The 18,238-nt window shown below is 31.0% G+C and overlaps 1 protein-coding gene across 5 annotated transcripts in view; it reads left to right on the top strand.

Moving 5' to 3' along the window:
• Nucleotides 1–18,238, top strand: part of LOC145277757 (upstream stimulatory factor 2-like) — an 82,071-nt gene that overhangs the window by 36,736 nt on the left and 27,097 nt on the right. For 3 of the 5 annotated variants that reach the window (XM_080129475.1, XM_080129476.1, XM_080129477.1), the window contains exons 3-5: nucleotides 13,108–13,250; nucleotides 16,787–16,952; nucleotides 17,230–17,364. In XM_080129475.1, the coding sequence (XP_079985601.1) occupies nucleotides 13,108–13,250; nucleotides 16,787–16,952; nucleotides 17,230–17,364 (444 nt within the window). Of the gene's footprint in view, nucleotides 1–7,805; nucleotides 7,921–13,107; nucleotides 13,251–16,786; nucleotides 16,953–17,229; nucleotides 17,365–18,238 lie in introns of all 5 variants that reach the window. The other 2 variants (XM_080129479.1, XM_080129478.1) reach the window with 1 other exon arrangement.

An 18,238-nucleotide genomic window follows, 5' to 3' on the forward strand; every position in this document is an offset into this window, starting at 1 on the left:
TTGAAGCAGAAAGGAAAAGGAGCTGAGAAAGAATAAAGATTTATTGTCATCATGACAACAGCAATATGAGGAAAATAAAATTAGGAAAGTACCTTATCTACTCTGCAGCAGAGAAATCAAGAACTTTCAAAAATTAGACATTCAGCATTTCACAAGCATTTGAAAAGATGGGGGGGGGGGGAGACTGAATAAGAAAGAAAAGATAGAAAGAGCAGCCAATCAAATAATATTGTCAAAAATTTTGAAGTTGAAGCTGCAACTGAAAAAACCCCTCAAACCCTCCTTTCTAAATCAAGAAAACTTCACAAGAAAAACGAACAAGAGAAAAAGAAGAATGAGTTGAAAATCAAACAGATGAAAGTTGATTTTCTTAATCAGGGCTGTGAGAAGAATGTTGCTATGAAGGAATATAATAGCAACCAGTATACCAAAGATCTCAAGTGCGTCATTAAAACTGATAGGGCAAGTGGAAGTATCTGGCAAGAATTATGGAAAGGTAATTGACATTGTAGCAAGACAGATATTTCACACAGCTATAGATCCAAAAGACCTACCATCAGAGAGATCATCTCTTAGGTATGCTGACAAAGGGTATGTCCTGGCCCAACAACAAATAGCTGAAGCAGTACTACAGTCAAGCAACATAGACTTGCATTCTGATGGCACAACTAGGAATCACCAAAAGATTGTAGGACACCAACTTTCAACAGATAGTGATCAGTTGCTTTCATGTGGATTCACTTCTATATTCAAGGTAGATTCAGATACTCTAGTTGATGTGGCCTTTAATCTGCTCCAAGAGTTGGCTGATCTGTACACAAATAATGAAGTGGATGCTATATTTCGGTCAACGTTACAGAATCTGACTGGCCCTATGAGTGTCATTTGACAAAGCCTTTAACTTACAGAGGATGGATACACTTGGCACTGATGTAAATATGGAGTTTTTGCATTGTAATGCTCACTTTCTTCTTCACCTCAGTTCTTAATCTGAGAAAGTCTTGAGAAAATAAGAACAACATCTGAATGAGAAAATGGATAGAGATGGTCTGGACAAATTCAAAAGGTTTTCTATAAGTTAAGAAAATGCAACTCGCTTCATCAGAACTGCTTCTGAAGGATGAAATTAAGTTTCAGAAAATAGTTCTTGGCAATAGATCTGAACATTTAAAACTTGACCGATCCTTAGAGTCGCTGGCAAACCACTTGAAAGCATTTTTGAATGGCACAGACCTAACAAATGATCATGAAACACTGCCAGACAATGAATCAGAAAGCAGTGAAACGGCTGAATGAAACACAATTTGGAAATTACAGCTTCAGTAAACAAGGACAGTTTGTGACAGTATATTATGATGATGACTTTTATTTAGGCCAAGTGATTTATGCCACAAGCAGTGAAGGACAAAATTTTTAGAGAAGTGTAAGGTAAAAGTAAATGCCTTTAGATAGATTAGGTCAGAAATAGAAAAAGTTTCTTCTCTGTATGTGTTTGACTGGGGCTTTGAGGTAATCGCCTCAAATGGGCAAATGTAATTAGTTCCCAGCGAAGAATTTAACAGAATCACAAAGAAATACCAATTGTATAAAGAACTTTATTGTTGATAATATGTAGCTTTCTTTTCTATTAAAGTTAAATTGTTGTGGAACATTTTTTTTTTTTTTTATATATACATGGGGGTCACCACTTATCAAGGCTCGGAGGCCACTCAGGGATAAGGGTTATTGCGTGTACAGTAATACATTGAGATAGTATTGTAGTAATCATTAGTATTGGAGATTTGATAGTGTCTTACTACAGGGGGCGGTTTGTCAGGAATTTGTTTATGTTGGATTTGAAGACATCCAAGTTGTAGTCGGGTGGGAAACGGCGAATGGAAGAGTTTCACAATCATGCACTTCTGAGAAAGCTCTGCTCATGGAATCTACGTTTGGATTTAGGCACAGATAAAGAGTGAGCAAAATTATTGACAGTACTTTCAGCCAGACGGGTGTTTCTCGTGAAAGATTGGCGAGGGGGGGGGGCGAGAGATTGGAGCTCAGACGAGCACTTGCCATGGAAATAACGGTAAAACAAAGACAGGCTTGCAACGCCTCTTCTGTGGGAGAGAGGTTGCAGGGAAGAGAAAAGGGCATCCCCTACTAAACCATGAAGTCTACTTTCAAGGCAGGATAGGCTGTTTTTAGCAGCTCCTACCCATATGTGGCAACAGTACTCCATCCTTGGACGTACTTGGCTTTTATACAGATAGAGAATTGCATCAGTAGTGAGATATCTTCTGGAGCGGTAGAAGGATCCCACCATTTTCCCAGCGTCCCTGGCAACAGATTTGATGTACGTGTTCCATTTCAGATCAGGAGTAAAGGTCAAACCCAGAAGCTTGTCAAAACATGGAGCCTCCCCAAGACGAGAGCCATCTATTTCAATTGATGCCAGATGGGGATCAGAGCGTTGATGATGTAAAGATAGAAGCTTGGTTTTGGATGCATTAAAAGTGACCAGCCACCTCTTCCCCCATTGTACCACATGCTCAAGATCAGAGGAGAGAGAATTAGAGAGAACTTTGTCATTTACGGCCTTTGATTAGCAATACACATGAAAAAATTGAAATAGCTTGAAATATTTCAATATTGGTATGCATAGAAAGAGCTTGATGAGCTAAGAAAGAATCTTTTTAAATTTTTAAAATCTGATTAAAATTAAGGAAGTTATGGCTATTTTTGTGCCTCACACGTTTGGATATTTTTCCCTCTTTAAGACCATATGCGTTTCGTCACATTTTTTACACTACTTTTTCAGTAAAAATGTCATATCTTTGTTAAAACACAAGACTAAGAAATGAAATTTACCATATAAGTGTATTTTTGTACAAGGAATCAGAATATGCAACTGAAAATCTCCCAAAGTTTATGGTTTCCAAATAATCTGCAGTAAATGTGCATAAATATGCAGCAATTCCTTAAAAATGCCATGTATCCATAAACAGAAAAGAAGTTGGAGAACTCAAAGTTAAATTGTAATGTGCTTTATGTACAAAAAACTTAAATCTAAACATAAGACCATTTAAAAATGAATATATTGCAATATTTCTTTGGTATTATTGTAGATTAACACCTTCTGTTTAACCCCACTCAACTCCTTCTGACCCCCCCTCCAAAATGTGATTCTACCTTTTTAGGAAATTATGTATAAAATGCCATGAAAAACTTTAATGAAAGATAAACAAATTATTTTAGAATTGAATGTAAAATAATTTCCTAATATAGGTCATTCTAGCATTTTAGGGCAGTTAACTGTTTTTTTAAGATGATTATGTGTAGTTTTAAGAGGGTTTCTATGCAATGAGAATATGTGGAGGGTTGCCATTCGGACTTTGAATTAATTGTAGGGGCTAAGGAAAATTATGTGTGAACATACTGAAAACTTGACAGAGACAAAGCTAACAAAAACAATATTAGAGGGGGGAGCGGTTAGTTTCACAAAAATTTAATGTAAAATAATTCACCATTTCCTGGCCATTCTAGCATTTTAGGACAGTTAACCAATTTATTTTCATGTGTATTTTTCTTTAAGGAAGGATCTATTTTTTGTTTGTTTGTTTTAGATGCTTGTATGTGGCTTACAAAGGTATTTATTGGGGGGGGGGGCTTGCCACTCGAACTTAGTGTTATTGTTAGGGTTAAAGAGTGTTTTAGGAATACGAACCGTTACTTCATTTTTGTTTTGTTGTCCTAACTGCAAAATGCCGTTTCCATTTCAAATAAATATTTTACAGAAAGATATATATATATATATATATGTGTGTGTGTGTATTCGACAGGTAAATAAGTCAGAAAATGTTATATTTAGTTTTAATTTAATAAGAAACTGCGTTGCGAAATTTCAAAGAAAATTCCATAAATTTGTTGATTTCTATTTTCGAGGTTGAAAGTGTTAATTCCATAGGCCGTTTATACTACGCTGGAGCAGGTTGTAAAAATATCTTTCGCTTAATAAGTAGAAAAAAAAAAATAACGAAATAAAAAGCTTCCTAATTGTAGTTTGATGTGTTTTCTTTTAAAATTTCAAGAATATTGATATAGATTTTGAGGGTTTGTATTACTATACACAGATTCGAAAAAGTTGTCAAAAAACAAATATATAACAAATAAATGTTATCAAAAGCAAGTTACTTTTCTACATAACTGGATAATTTTTTAGTGTTTTTATTTAATGTAACATGTTTATTCAGCTTGAAAACAGTGTTTACCGATGTTTTGGAAAATTTAAAATGGCGCCCGACTCTTGAAACGGTAAGTTTGTGGAAAAGAGTTAAAAATAAAACAGTAGACAAAATACTGCTAGAAACTCGCTCAATATATGTTACCGTGACATGTGACATAGGCTGACATATATTCGGTGAGTTTTTAACAGTATTTTGTATAGTTTTTTTTATTTTTAACTCCTTTTCTCAAACTTACCGTGTCAAAGAGTCGGGCCGGGCGCCATTTTTAATTTTCCAATACATCGGTAAACACTGTACGTTTTTCGAGCTGAATAAACATGTTACATTAAATAAAAACACTAGAAAATTATCCAGTTAGGTAGAAAAGTAACTTATCTTGCCTTTGATAATATTTATTTGTTATATATTTGTTTTTTGACAACTTTTTCGAATCTATGTATAAACGAGATTTTGATACTTATTTTGATTTAAAAAAAAAACATTTGTGGCTGTTCGCAGTAAAACATTGTTTTAATTCGCTGTTCAAAACTAATTTAAAGAATAAAAGTGCATGCAATCTACAAAAGTTTATTTTGTTTTTTTAACCATGATTTTAAATTTGACGAGAAATGTGAGAAATTGCAACAGATTCAATGAATGTCCGCGTATTCAATCACCGCGAGCGGATATTTTGTCAACACGTTTTTTTAACAAATAAGAAATAATATTTTTATTATGTTTGAAACAACTTTAATAGTTTATTTTGGAAGTATATTCCATAAATAAAATAAAAAACCCACTTTAAAAACAGAAATTACGATTTTTTTATATTTTATTCGCAGTTTTGTCTTAGGGGTGTCAAATTTGCAATGGCGATTTTTTTTTTTTTTTTTTTCCCAAAGATTCTGACACTGCTACAGATTCATAATGCCGAATTGGTTGGGATTGTTATTATACATTCTGAAAACCGAATAGTTCTAAACTAATGTTATTCTGATAACAAAATAGCTCTAATTAAACATATAAGAACATTTATATTCATATTTTCATGTTTTTCTTAATTCGTTCTTGAATAAAAATTAAAGAACGCGTGTTGTTTATACACTGTGCTGTGCTATGGCTGATTCTACAGGCTCTGGAGCTGCTGCTGCTGCTAGTACTTCATTTGACCAAATTCGAGAAATAGCAACAATTTTTTTTTCGGGTAGGTCCTTTTAAATTATCAATTACCGCGGTCCTACTCAACATAAAATAATACTTTCAATTGATAAAGATAGTAAAAAGATTGATTTACTTACTACTGGGTGTCCGAAGAATTTTTTTTTCAAAATGTTCGATACTAGTCATATTAAAGTCTTATTTTTAACACAACAAAAAAAGAAATGGTCAAAAATATTTCGGACACTTGACAGTATTAAGATTAACACCTCTACTGATTGGTTCCCAAATTTCATGACGAAATTCTTCATACAATCACGGTACGGACCTTTAGAAAACGGGGGGGGTCATTACAAAACCTTACCGAAAACGCCATTTTATGACGTTCACATTTTTATCACTTTATTTGCTTAAAACTCTTAAAATATATAATGTACATTCATATTTATTAATTCATTTGAAAGTATATTCATTTCCAAACAAAACAGTAGTAATTTGAAGACTTGAAGTGCTTTGGTTTAAAAAATATGGCTATTTTAGTAGAACTACCTTGAAATCTGTGATCATCCAAAGCGTTTTTTCGTCCGTGTGTATTACTACTTTGATGTGTTGCCATAGATGATCATGTCATCAGCATAGTTATGTGATATAACCGTTAGCACATCTGCTGTAGATCTTGCTGAGCGGAAACCATATTGCATGTCACTAAGAAGGTTTTTGTTAAGGTGGTTGACTACTTCTTTATTTAATATGGATTCCAACAACTTACTCATGACACACAGGAGACTTATTGGTCTGTACTGAGAGGGAGATGACTTTTCACCTGAATTCTTAAACACAGGGCATACTGTTGAGGTTTTCCAGGGTGTTGGAAAGCACTTCTCCTTAAGACAACGCTTAAACAGTTTTGTAAGTATGGGGGCTAGTTCTGGTTGGAGCTTTTTTAGCACTATAACTGGAATGCCGTCAGGGCCAGTTGCTTTACTGGAATCAAGGATCTTGATTAGCTTGGCGACCTCACGCACAGATATTTGTATGTTGCATAGCGTGTTGTTTGTTATAGGAGGAAATACAGAGAGTTGATAGCCATTGTTGCATAGGGTAGAATTAGCTGCAAAGTTCTTGGCAAATAGTCTGGCCTTGTCTGATGCTGACGAGATGACCTCAGGTCTATTGATGATAGTTGGGATAGAACGCACGCTTCTGTTCATGTACGTTTACTTATATGCATCGCCATTATAAACAAAGTGAAAAATGCTACATAAAATTATTGCATATACAAGGTGTAAAGAGCTGACATTTGGATATGATATTCTATAATATGTATTCGTTAAGCATGCAAAATTTTTGTGATATGTGATTTTGAAATTAGTATACGTTTATGACATTTGGTACTTTATTTCCATTACTAAAATTGAACAAATGAGCATTTTTATCTACTTATAATGAAGTAAATTGCAGCTGAAATTGTTTGAAAAAAAAATAGGTATAATAATCATTATATATAGAATTATATTGCATGTTCATATTGGCTTTTATTTAATTCAGTTTTATTTAATGATACTTAAAAAAAAAAAAAAAGTGCCCACCAGTGCAATTTTGTTATTATAAATAATGCAATGTTCACTTTTCACACCTCAAAAATGAAGGCCAATATTGAATTAGATATAATTGTACTTTTACTTCCTATTATTTTCTGATACTAGGAATGATAAAAGTATCTTTTATGACATTTTTGTCAGTTGCTTTCAAAGTTGCCATATTATAACGTGAAAACTAAACAAGATATCTTCATTATTTTTATTTTTTTTTTGTATTGACATGTTCTTTTATATAAAAGGATTTAATTTAGCCATAATTGTTTGTAAAATTTTGGCTGTAGGTACCTACTATTAGTGCAAGTGAATTTTCTCCTCTCAGCAGAACTTGAACTTGAGACATTAAGTTTGCAGATTGTATCAATAACCATATTCTCATTCATATTTTTGGCTTTAATTACTAGTTGGAATGCTTATCCCAGGAAGAGTTAATAATGCAACAAGACTGAACTGTTTAATAAAAGAATTCAAAGTAATCAAAAACTCCTATGATAAAAATAGATTACATAATTGAAGTTATGGATTCAGAAAATGTTTCTCTCCTTAACAAGATGTAAATCTATTCATGGTTTGGAATCTGATTTGCATGTAGTGTAAATTTTATGAAAATTAAACAAAACTGCTATAAGAAAGCCGATTTCTCTCCCTCTCCATATAGTGTGTGTGTGTGTGTGTGTGTGTGTGTGTGTGTGTGTGTGTGTGTGTGTGTGGATAAAAATTAATGTGAAAAATATATAAATGTTTATTTTTGATTTCTTATTTATTGGCATATAGAATAAAGTGTTTTTTTAAAAAATTGTTTTATAAAAGAACACGATTTTCATCCTCTTCCTTCGGCTTTCAGTGTATTGAAAGGTGTGGGTGCTGGTAGCAGGGGAAAAAGAGTATAGCCAATGAGATGAAGAAATGTTTACATGTGACTCGTATGTGTCCATCCCAGCATCTTCACATCTAAAAAGGTCAGTAACGTGTGTAGCTTTGGACTTTTTCCAAAATATAAGTGGATGACTGGCCATAAAATGTTAACATATATATATATATAGAGAGAGAGAGAGAGACGTACATTAAATTTTTTCTTAAATTTCCCCTTAACTTTTCCTTATTGTTCTGATATAATAAAGTTCTATATAACTTTTATTCCTCATCTTTCATTTAATATATATATATAGACCTAAACAAAAGATAATCTAACATAATCTTATGTTCCCGAATGTAAAAATAATTAGTCACATCACAGTCTTTCTCTGCTTTTTAAAAATCAAAATTATTAAAAGATTTTTTTTATTACACCTAATACCATGATGGGGCTTAACCAAAATAAGGTTGTATCTGAAACATATCTGTACATAAACATAGTCAAAATATTTGTATGATTAAAAATGTATGCTAAATATATAGCTCTACTTGTTATTGAGTACTATTACAAATCCTATGTAAGATTTCATAGGATTAACTCCTATATCTATCTTCTATCTAATAAAATAAAGCTGATTTGTCCTTTCTCAATTTGGACACCATAGAACTACAAACAGGTGCTACATATAATTCTATAATACTCACAATTTCTGCCAATAATTGATGCATGTTTGTGGAAATGAAGTCCCTTTCATTTGATTTACTATATTAATTCTGACCAACCTGACTCTCTCAATACAATCGTACTTAGAGAAAGTGTGTGTAACTTTCACTCACTCAAAAATATATACTCCCACTCCCATGAAACACCAAGAATTCTCTTTCAATGTGTACAATTTTTACCTTGCGCTGTTAATTTTCTTATTCTATGATATTATCTAACACAAAATGACTTCCCTCAGTAAATATGGATCACTCCTTCGATCAGAAAAACTAATTTTTGCTGTGTTCTGATTGGATAACTACAATCCTATTGTAGTTTTACTTGAATACAATTGCTAAACACTAAACAATTATGACGTTTCTGAATACTACATTCTCTCTAGTCAACTTGCTGATGGCATCCGGTTTTGAAATCAGAAATTGACAACTGAGGATTATCAAAAAAAAATCATTTCTCATTACATTTCAGGTAGGATTTCTTTGAGGGGAGGGGGAATTAATTTGTTTTCAACATTTTTTTTTTATAACACAACTAATTTTTAGTGTTTTTCATGATTACATTTTTGTTTCCCACAAAACATTTTTGGTACTTTTACACAATTTACAGTGAACTGTTTTTTTTTTTTTAACATGTAACAATATCAATCTGGAGGTATAATTGCTGTCTGTATCTTTTCAACAATTTTCTAAGTATTATTACATCCCAATATCAAACTGGTTTTCATAATTAGCTTGCTTTTTTTTTTACTTTGAATCTATCTTTGACACAATTTAAACTAAACTCTTCCTTTCTTATTACTAACACATGACAATATCAAACTGGAGGTAAACAAACATATTATCCAATGATTCCTTCATAGAACAAATCACATTTTCTTTTCGACAATCTTTTGCATTGCATCCAACGTCCAAAAAAAAAAAAAATTTAGAAAATAACACCATTGTTTTAAAAAATAAAAAAGACGTTTCTTTCTTAATTTTGCTTCTTTGTCTACTCTGCAGATTTAAAATTATTGTTAGCCTACTTCCTACCAAAAATGTTTTCATTACATGCTAAATACAAAATAAAAATAATGAAGGCTTCCCTTACTGTTTGAATTCTTTTGCACAAAGTATTACATCTGCATAAACATTATTACAACCAAAATTAGAACATCTTTGTAAAAAAAAAAAAAAAAAAAAAAAATTGTTCCTGACAGAACATAGAATATCAAAATACAAAAATCTGCCATCTTTAGTTTTAAGAAAAATTTTATATACTTTTATGGTATGCCAGTTTACTTTTCATAACAACAAATATCAACAATTCATTAAATTACCCCCCAAAAAACAATCAGTGTACATTAATTAATGCTAGATTTTACAAAAAAGTTCTAGAACACTTAAATTTCTTTTTTTTTTCTGTTTTGTAAAGAAAAAGTTCTGATTTAATTTACCATTGAAATCTAGTCAATATAAATATTTAACATGATATAAAAGGAAAAAAAAAACATTCATTCAAAACCAAAAAACACAAGACCTGTTTTTAATGTAGGGAAAACAGGGCTCCTCCATAAAATGGCACACTGAATTGAAACAAAAATAAAATTTAAGGATTTCTCCTTTAATGACCGAGAGCTGATAAGATCAAGTGTATTATCATATATATACATACATATATCAGATATTACACTTTGTTCCTAGCCATAACTGTGCTGTTGCTGTGTTCAAATGAATAAACTTGTGTGATTTCTGAGATTTTAGAAATTAAAATTTGTATTTTTATTTTAAATAATTTCCTTTACATATTAAAATAAAAACATGCAAGCTAACGTAATGTTGATTATAAAATGTTTTGTTTACAATATCAACATATTTATGTTTAGAAACTGTTGTTGGTTATAATGTAAGTGATTATGTTTCTATTTATTTACCACCACATGAGGGCAAGCTAGACATCAGGTCCGGTTTTAATGTGGAGAAAATCCAATTTTGAGAGAGGGACACTCTCAATTGAGACAAAATAATATTGCCTTAGTTGAGAACAATTTCTCTGCCAATGACAGAGCAGAATAGATGAAATGTATCATAATAAATATTACACTTTTAATCATTTACAAAAAAAATTAGAAAACAAACATTTTAATTTCACACATTTGGTACAAAACCATCAAAAGAATAGGGTATTTATTTTATATAGTTAAATGATTCTTTTATATTTCCTCTGGCAATGCAAGGATGTAGTCCTACTAGTATATATTTTTGGTTCATAGAACTTAATTCTATGAAACCTTACTGGGTTTATGTAATAATGCTCCATAACAAGTAGAGCTATATATTTAGTATACATTTTTATTTATGCAAAAATGTTGGCTCAAGAATGTTGCCTAAATACATTTTGCTAAATTCTAAAGGGCAATATTTTATTCACCTTTTCAATCATATAGCCCTCCAGTGTTATTTGTTACTGAGTTCAAATATATATCAAAACTTTAAAAATTAATGTAGTTAAACATATAAATGTATATTTGTGCATACATAAAAAAATATACATGTTTAGTCAACTTACACTTACCAAGTTTCAATTTTTCAAGTTTGAACCTTTTAACAGCTACTTTTACTGGTTAAAAATCAAATCAAATTTGTTCCACAGGTCCGAATTCCCTATATATAGTTTCAAGTCTGTAGACCAAAGATTGACAGTACTTTGGTAGACCATTCACACATACACACTGATTTTGGCCTTAATAGAGCTGAACGGGAAAAGATAACAAAATATCAGGACCTAAAAAATGATCTAAAAACAACATGGTCTCTGAAAGAAATAAACATTATACCGGTTGTGATAAGGAGCAACTGGTTTAATAAAAAAAGAACCTTCAGAAATACTTAGAAGCAATCCCTGGAAGACCAAGCTGTAAGGAGATCCAAATAGCAGCCATAAAGGGAACAGCATCTATTCTTAAGAGCCCTCGGATATAAATTTGAATCATAACAGAATCAAGTGTTAGCTCCAGGAGGGAGCCCCTTGATATCTTAAAACTTACTGAAATTAAATAAAAAAAAAAACAAAAAACAAGGTCACTTATATATTACAAAAATATTTTTATATTAGAACCTATCAAGACAACAGAAAGTTCAATTTACTTAGAGTAATGTATATGCATGTATTGTTGTACAGGATAAACACCTAAACTAATGAACCGATCATTATGAATTTTGCAACACGGCTACATAAGAGACTATATTTAATTTTTTGCAAAGGGGTGAAATCATTCTGTCAAACCTATACCTCCGATTTTATATACGTACTACGATTATATACATTTATGTGGAAATTGTTAAATATAACAGAATTTCCATACTTGATTATACCATTTAAAATTTTTTTTCAATTTTTCTAATCTTTTTGTGTTGATAGATAAAAAACATTTAATGAATGATAAAAAACATTTAATGAATTGTTTTCAATTCTTTGTCAAGTTATGTTCAGGTGACAAAAACAAATGAACAAAACTATCTAGAGAAAAAAGAATTTCAAAACACATACGAAGTCAGTTAAATGTTAAAAGAACAAATCAGTGCAGTTCCAGGAGAAAGGTTAGCAATTTAAATTCTGAGCAGGATGAATTATATTACATTAAGCATTTTAAATTGTTACTGGTTTCATATGCAATTTTACTTATTGTAGGTTACTAGGTTTCAATAAAGATAATTTTGAGTATTTTTAATTGGTTTCATATTATATCATTTTCATGTTAGAAACTTATATCAATTGTTTCTTTTACAAGTATATTAGTGAATAAGCTTTTTATATCAATAGAAGCAATGATTTTATTGAAACTAATTTAAAAAGTTAAAAATCCTTGAAACTATCTTTAAGCCCATAAACTGCCAATGTATGGAATCAATAACATTTTAAAATGCTTAACATAACAGTCCATCCCATTCTCGCATCCAGGAATTTAAATTAACATTTCTTCTGAAACTTCACTGGTTTGTTCTTATGACTGACTTCACATGTGTGTTCTTGGCTGCTCTTTGAAATTCTCTTTTCTCCAGCTTTTTTGTTTATTTATATTTAAAAAAATAACAATAGAGAAACAATTAACAGTGTTTTATTAAATGTTACACAGGTTATGGTTCCACATTGTTTTGGGCCATGAAAATGGTCTTCATACAGAAACTGAATATTTAGATGATTTTCTATTAATGTATTACTGGTTCTAGTCATCTTGTTTTATTTTACTCTCCTTTAAAGTAAATAGACTGAATCCAGAACCTGTTTTGTATTGGTATATTACTTGTTCCTCTTTTGTCCTTGGTAGCAAGACTTTTGGACCACCCAGCACATCACATTAAAAAATAAACTCCACTAAACAAAAACAAAAAGTTATATTTGTCAAAACAAAAATGAAACAACTGACTGTTTTATTTTGATGTTTATTTGCTTTTTCTTCTATTTTAATTGATTTGCTTTATTCTTCCAGGATTTTAATATTCTTAAATGCTGTTTGTGTATATTACTATTTTTCTTGATGTCTGAATATTGAGTTTAAACGGCTTAATATGTTTGTTCTCTGTCACAGGAATGGCCGCGTCATATGAAGTAGGTGACTGTTTTTCTACAGGTCAAGTGACCTATCGCGTGGTGCAAGTGACACAGGATGGTAGTGAAGCTACAGCACAAGTTGTGTCCACAGGTTTTCCCCCAGGTGCACAAGTAGCACAGGTAATAATTTTTTTTTTATTTATATCTGTTAAGTGTACTTTTATTACTACAACACTGTTAAGATTATTTACTTTTATCTTTTTAATTACTTACCAATGAGTATACAAACCATTATACACCTGTGTCGTTGTTGTTGTGAACACAGGTTCTTGTTTGCCTGCAGATACCAAACTACTTGAATGTTAATGTTGATCTATAAAAAAAGATTATAAAGAGTCAGAAAGCATTAGTGATGGGGTACTTGTATGCATGAGAAAGTGAGACTGATGATTTATCTCACTACATCCAGTTACATTGTACAAGCTCACCCACATTAGGTATAGTACCCACTGACACATTTTTCTTTAAAGTTTGCCAGTTAAGTGGGCAAAAATCTTTGCCTGGAAATCATGTTCCATGGCTTCTGTTTGGGTATGATTAAACCTAACAGTAGTAGTAGTAGTAAGATAGTTCAGGTATGCAATATTCAGCATCCAGAGGAAGATCTCTACATAATTAAGTCAAATGTGCTAGTGGACAGTTGAAAACCTGGAGGAAACCTAGTTGATCTTTGAATCTGAAATCTAGATTGGCTAGCCATATCATGTGACCTAGATCAGGATTGGCAAAAGTGGGCTGTAATAACCTGAGCCGCTGTACTTGTTAAACTTGACTTGGTTGATAGCCAGTAAAACTACAAGAGAAGTATTAATTAAGGAGTGATTTCACACTTGGCAAAGCTTTCAAAAATGGAACTTCACTATTGGATGGAGTTTTTTTTATACCTAGGACTGTTGAAGGAGGTGTGTAGCTTGAATAGTTGCTATGATTTGAAAACAAGATTGGTAGAAAAAAAAGGTGGAAAGAGCTATGGAAAATTAATTATCCATGGTAACATTAAGAGGGGTGCTCCGTAAAAGTAGAACGTGAACCTGCTACCTGTCTCTTCCATCATTTTATTATTATAAACTAGTTGTACTTACCTGGTGTTGCCCAGGAGTCTTTGCTTTCGTTTTATTTTATTTTTTTTAATGATACCAAATTAACAAAAAGAACTTTAAATCAAATTCATATTTCGGTATCATTTAGTCATTAAATCTTTAATTGAAACAAAGTATTATAAATGATTTTAAAGTAATGTTCTAGTCTCTATTTATAAGATTATTGGATGTAAATACTTTCCAAACTTTCAGTCTTTCAATACCTTTAAATGCAAATATGACACAATTTGACAGTTTAAATGCTTTCAAATTTCACTGAGTCATGAATAATTTCTTCAATTATTAAAAGATTAAATTGTTGACTTGTTAATGAAGAAACAAATGTATTCTAGTGGTTTTTGTATTTTAATTTCTTTTAATTTATGATTGCATTTTTGATTTCAATAAATATTCAATTGATAGTAAATAAGAAAAATATCTAAGTCATGTACAGACGAGAAATACGGACGCACAAATGTTCACACAAATTTATTAATGTAGAGATTTATTATACTTTACCAACCAACAATAAGTTTGCACTTTGACCAGTTTGATTGTTGTCATTTATCTAAACCTTTGTTTTAGCAATCAAAATAAAGAAATTAGATTATAGTAAAAATCACACTGCTTTTACTATTCCTGCCATAGCTCCCATATTTTTGTGATTATTTCCTCATATTTCATCCAGACAAAAACTTTCTTTTTTTTTTAATCAGAACTGGTTAGTCTCTTAGAAATTCTCCATAAAAATCTTTTTATTCTATGAAAATCATAATAAATTAGAATTAAAATTTTGAAATCAAAATGTTATAAAAAAAAAAAATCATTTAAAATTTTTCTTATTTTCTTACAGCATTTATGCTATTAATACAATATCAATTTTTAAAATTAAAATTCTGTTAAATATTTCATTGAATAATTTCCAAAAATGCTTTTAATTACATTTTTTACTAATAATTCTGTTTATTTTATTTTGACATGTTCAATGTTATTGTTGCTTTTAATCTTGATCCTCCTCTCCCCCACTTTTGTGCTCAATTGCTTTAATATAAGTTTCATAACAAGTGTTTCAATGTTATTGTTGGTCAGATAAGGGTGCATATTGGTCTGTGCTGTTTGAAGCGACAATTTTATTTTCTGTTTCCAGTGAAATAATGTCATAATACATTTTTTTCTTATATCTAATATAATAAAATATTAAAAAACGAACTAATTAATAAATTATTTTTGGTTCCTCCCGACAAAGGAGGGATTGGACCTAGTAATTCACTCCTGTTTTTTTGTTTGCACTTTTCTCAATAACTACGCCTTGAATTTTTGAAATTTTGCACAAACATTAGTTATGGTGAAAGTAAGTTTTTGTCAGAATGGATTTTCCGGGATAACTCTGGTTGAGCCCCTTAGGAGCCATTATAGGGGTAAAATTGCCCCAAAATCGTTCGTCTGCACTTTTCTCATTAACTACTCCTTGTCTTTTTTTTTTTTTTTTTTTTTTTTTTTTTTTCACCAACATTAGTCATATCGAAAGTAAATTTTTCACTTGTTGGAGGGGGTCCCCCACATGCTTAGCTTGTTTTTTTAAATTTTTTATTTTACTGCCTGTTATCTCACCTAACCTATGCTGCAGAAAGATTGTTGCATACAAAAACATTTTTGTTTGTTTGAAACAAAACAAAGAAAACAAAATAAAAACAGCAAGTACACCACTTCATTTTTTCTAATTTCCTTAAAATATATTAGAAAAAAAAAACTATAATTTGGTGGTAGGTTTCCCAAACTATTTTTTGTCAGTACTAATACTCCAGCCGGTACCAGAAAAGTTTTTTCCATATCTTACTTTTAGCATAATACATGATCTCTGTAAATATTTTTCCTTTCAGATTAAGCATCTTTATAAAAAAAAATGATAGCCTTCCACTTAAATATAACACATGGCCAAAGGAGATAACTTAATTTCATATCTATATAACAAGTGCACACGCTTTTTTTTACATTTCTGATTTGTCATCCATCTGTTAGTCATATGTAATTCAGTATTCCAAACTTTTTAAAGAGTGTGTGTGAAAGAGTTACCATTTGGAGATCTATGCAAATCAGTTTCCCTGTGATCATCAGTATTTTAATCATGTAAACAATTTTAGATATTTGTTAAAAATCAATTTTAGGGCAATTTTCATTCCTCTAAGGGTGCAGATCGGTTTTCCTTGGGTCATGACTATCATTTTAATGAATTTGGAGTAATAGGGATATTCAGAATTAACTCAACATTACATTATAATTTTGTTCCCCCCCCCACACACACACACTTTTAAATATAACAAATGATAAAATTATCAGATTGTAATGAAATATTCAGTATTTATTGAAAAAAAAATCATTTTGTAATGAATACTTTAGACATATAAAGTTTCTGAAATGTTTTACAGACCACTTCTAAATACCCCTGCTTCACCCTTTAGTATTTCACTTAAAATTAATTTTGTTTTATAACCCTTTTGTAACTGTTATTATGCTTAACACTAGATCTACAAATTTATTTTAGTTTCTTTTTCTCTTTTCTTTTTTCTTTCCTTAAAGGCTGTGATCCAGGCTCCCTTTAGTAACGGAGGTAGTCCAACCTCAGATAATCAATCAGAGACAAGATTCACATATTTCCCCTCTGCATCATCTGGGGAAGGTGCTGTAACCTCTCAAGCTGATGTTTCTACGGCAACTGCTATTGGCCCTGTAACGGCTGCTGGAGGTAAGTGTCATAATCCTGGTAACTGCAAAGTTTTACTTTTTTGTTTTGTTATTACTTGAAATAATTGTGTGACGATTTGAAGTTTAACGTTGGTGAGGTACATTACCACAAATATTACTGGGTTAGTCGGGGTCTTGCAATTAGTTTTTGATCGTAATAATCTTGTAATTATAAATGCCTGATATTTTATGGATTTTGAAAAAGATATATTTTTTTTTTGTTTTTGCTCTCAAAATATTTTTTAAGTACGATTAAACAAAAAAAAATTTCTTTTTAGGTCAGTTCTATGTCATGATGTCACCACAAGATGTCCTTCAAGGACAAAGAAATATTGCACCTAGAACAGGTTTCACACCAAAAATTGAAGGAAGGTCGACTCGTGATGATCGGAGGCGAGCAACGCATAACGAAGGTTAGTTTTTTTTTTTTTTTTTTTTTTTTTTTTTTGACTTGTCATAATCCAGTTTTAGTATTTAAGATGTGAGTTTCCTGAACTCCAGACCATGTCTCACTTCTCTCCATGCAATTCAATCCATAAAATTAATACCAGTCATGTTGCAAGCAGTCATCTTGTATGCACTCAAGCCAGGTTTTTCTTTGTCTTCCTTATGTTTGCATTATCTATGCATCTTATTGAGTTGCTGCAGGAGACATGCTGGATTAGGGCAGGTTGACTTGCAACTTTTTTCAGAAAATCAACATAGCACTGGTGATGATAGTTGGGATTTGATGTGAACAGACACCAAAAATTAAATTCCTACCTTGAACACAAAATTGAGCATTTAATTTTAAAAATCGTGTAGAAAAATGCTGGGAAATCCTTCATTTTCATAGCATTTTACACAACACTGACTTTGAAATTTCACTATTTTTATAAAAAAATTCAATTAAAATTGATATATTTATATGAAATACGTTGAAAGAAAAATAAATACATGAATTATAATTTTAATTATGGACCACAACTAGCAAAATATCTCAACTTTTACTGCATTGATTAAACAGAAATTGTCAAAAAAGCTAATTAGCAACCAAGTCTTTTAAATTTCACAATTCAAAAAGATATGTGGAGATGTATTATACAATATAACAACTTGATACAAGTTACAGAACCATGTATTTTAATTTTTTATTAAAAGCAATAATATAAACTGCTATAATAGAACTAAATTGTTCTGTATAATTTCCTTTCGAGGAAAATGAAGGTCTAATTTGCTGGTACGATGACTTTGTAATAATGTGTCTGTCTTGCTTTCTGCCCATATACAACTTTTTGAGAAAAATCA

This window comes from Euprymna scolopes, chromosome 6 (assembly GCF_053919585.1).
Source record: "Euprymna scolopes isolate OS-2025 chromosome 6, ASM5391958v1, whole genome shotgun sequence".
Taxonomy (NCBI): Eukaryota; Metazoa; Mollusca; class Cephalopoda; order Sepiida; family Sepiolidae; genus Euprymna; species Euprymna scolopes.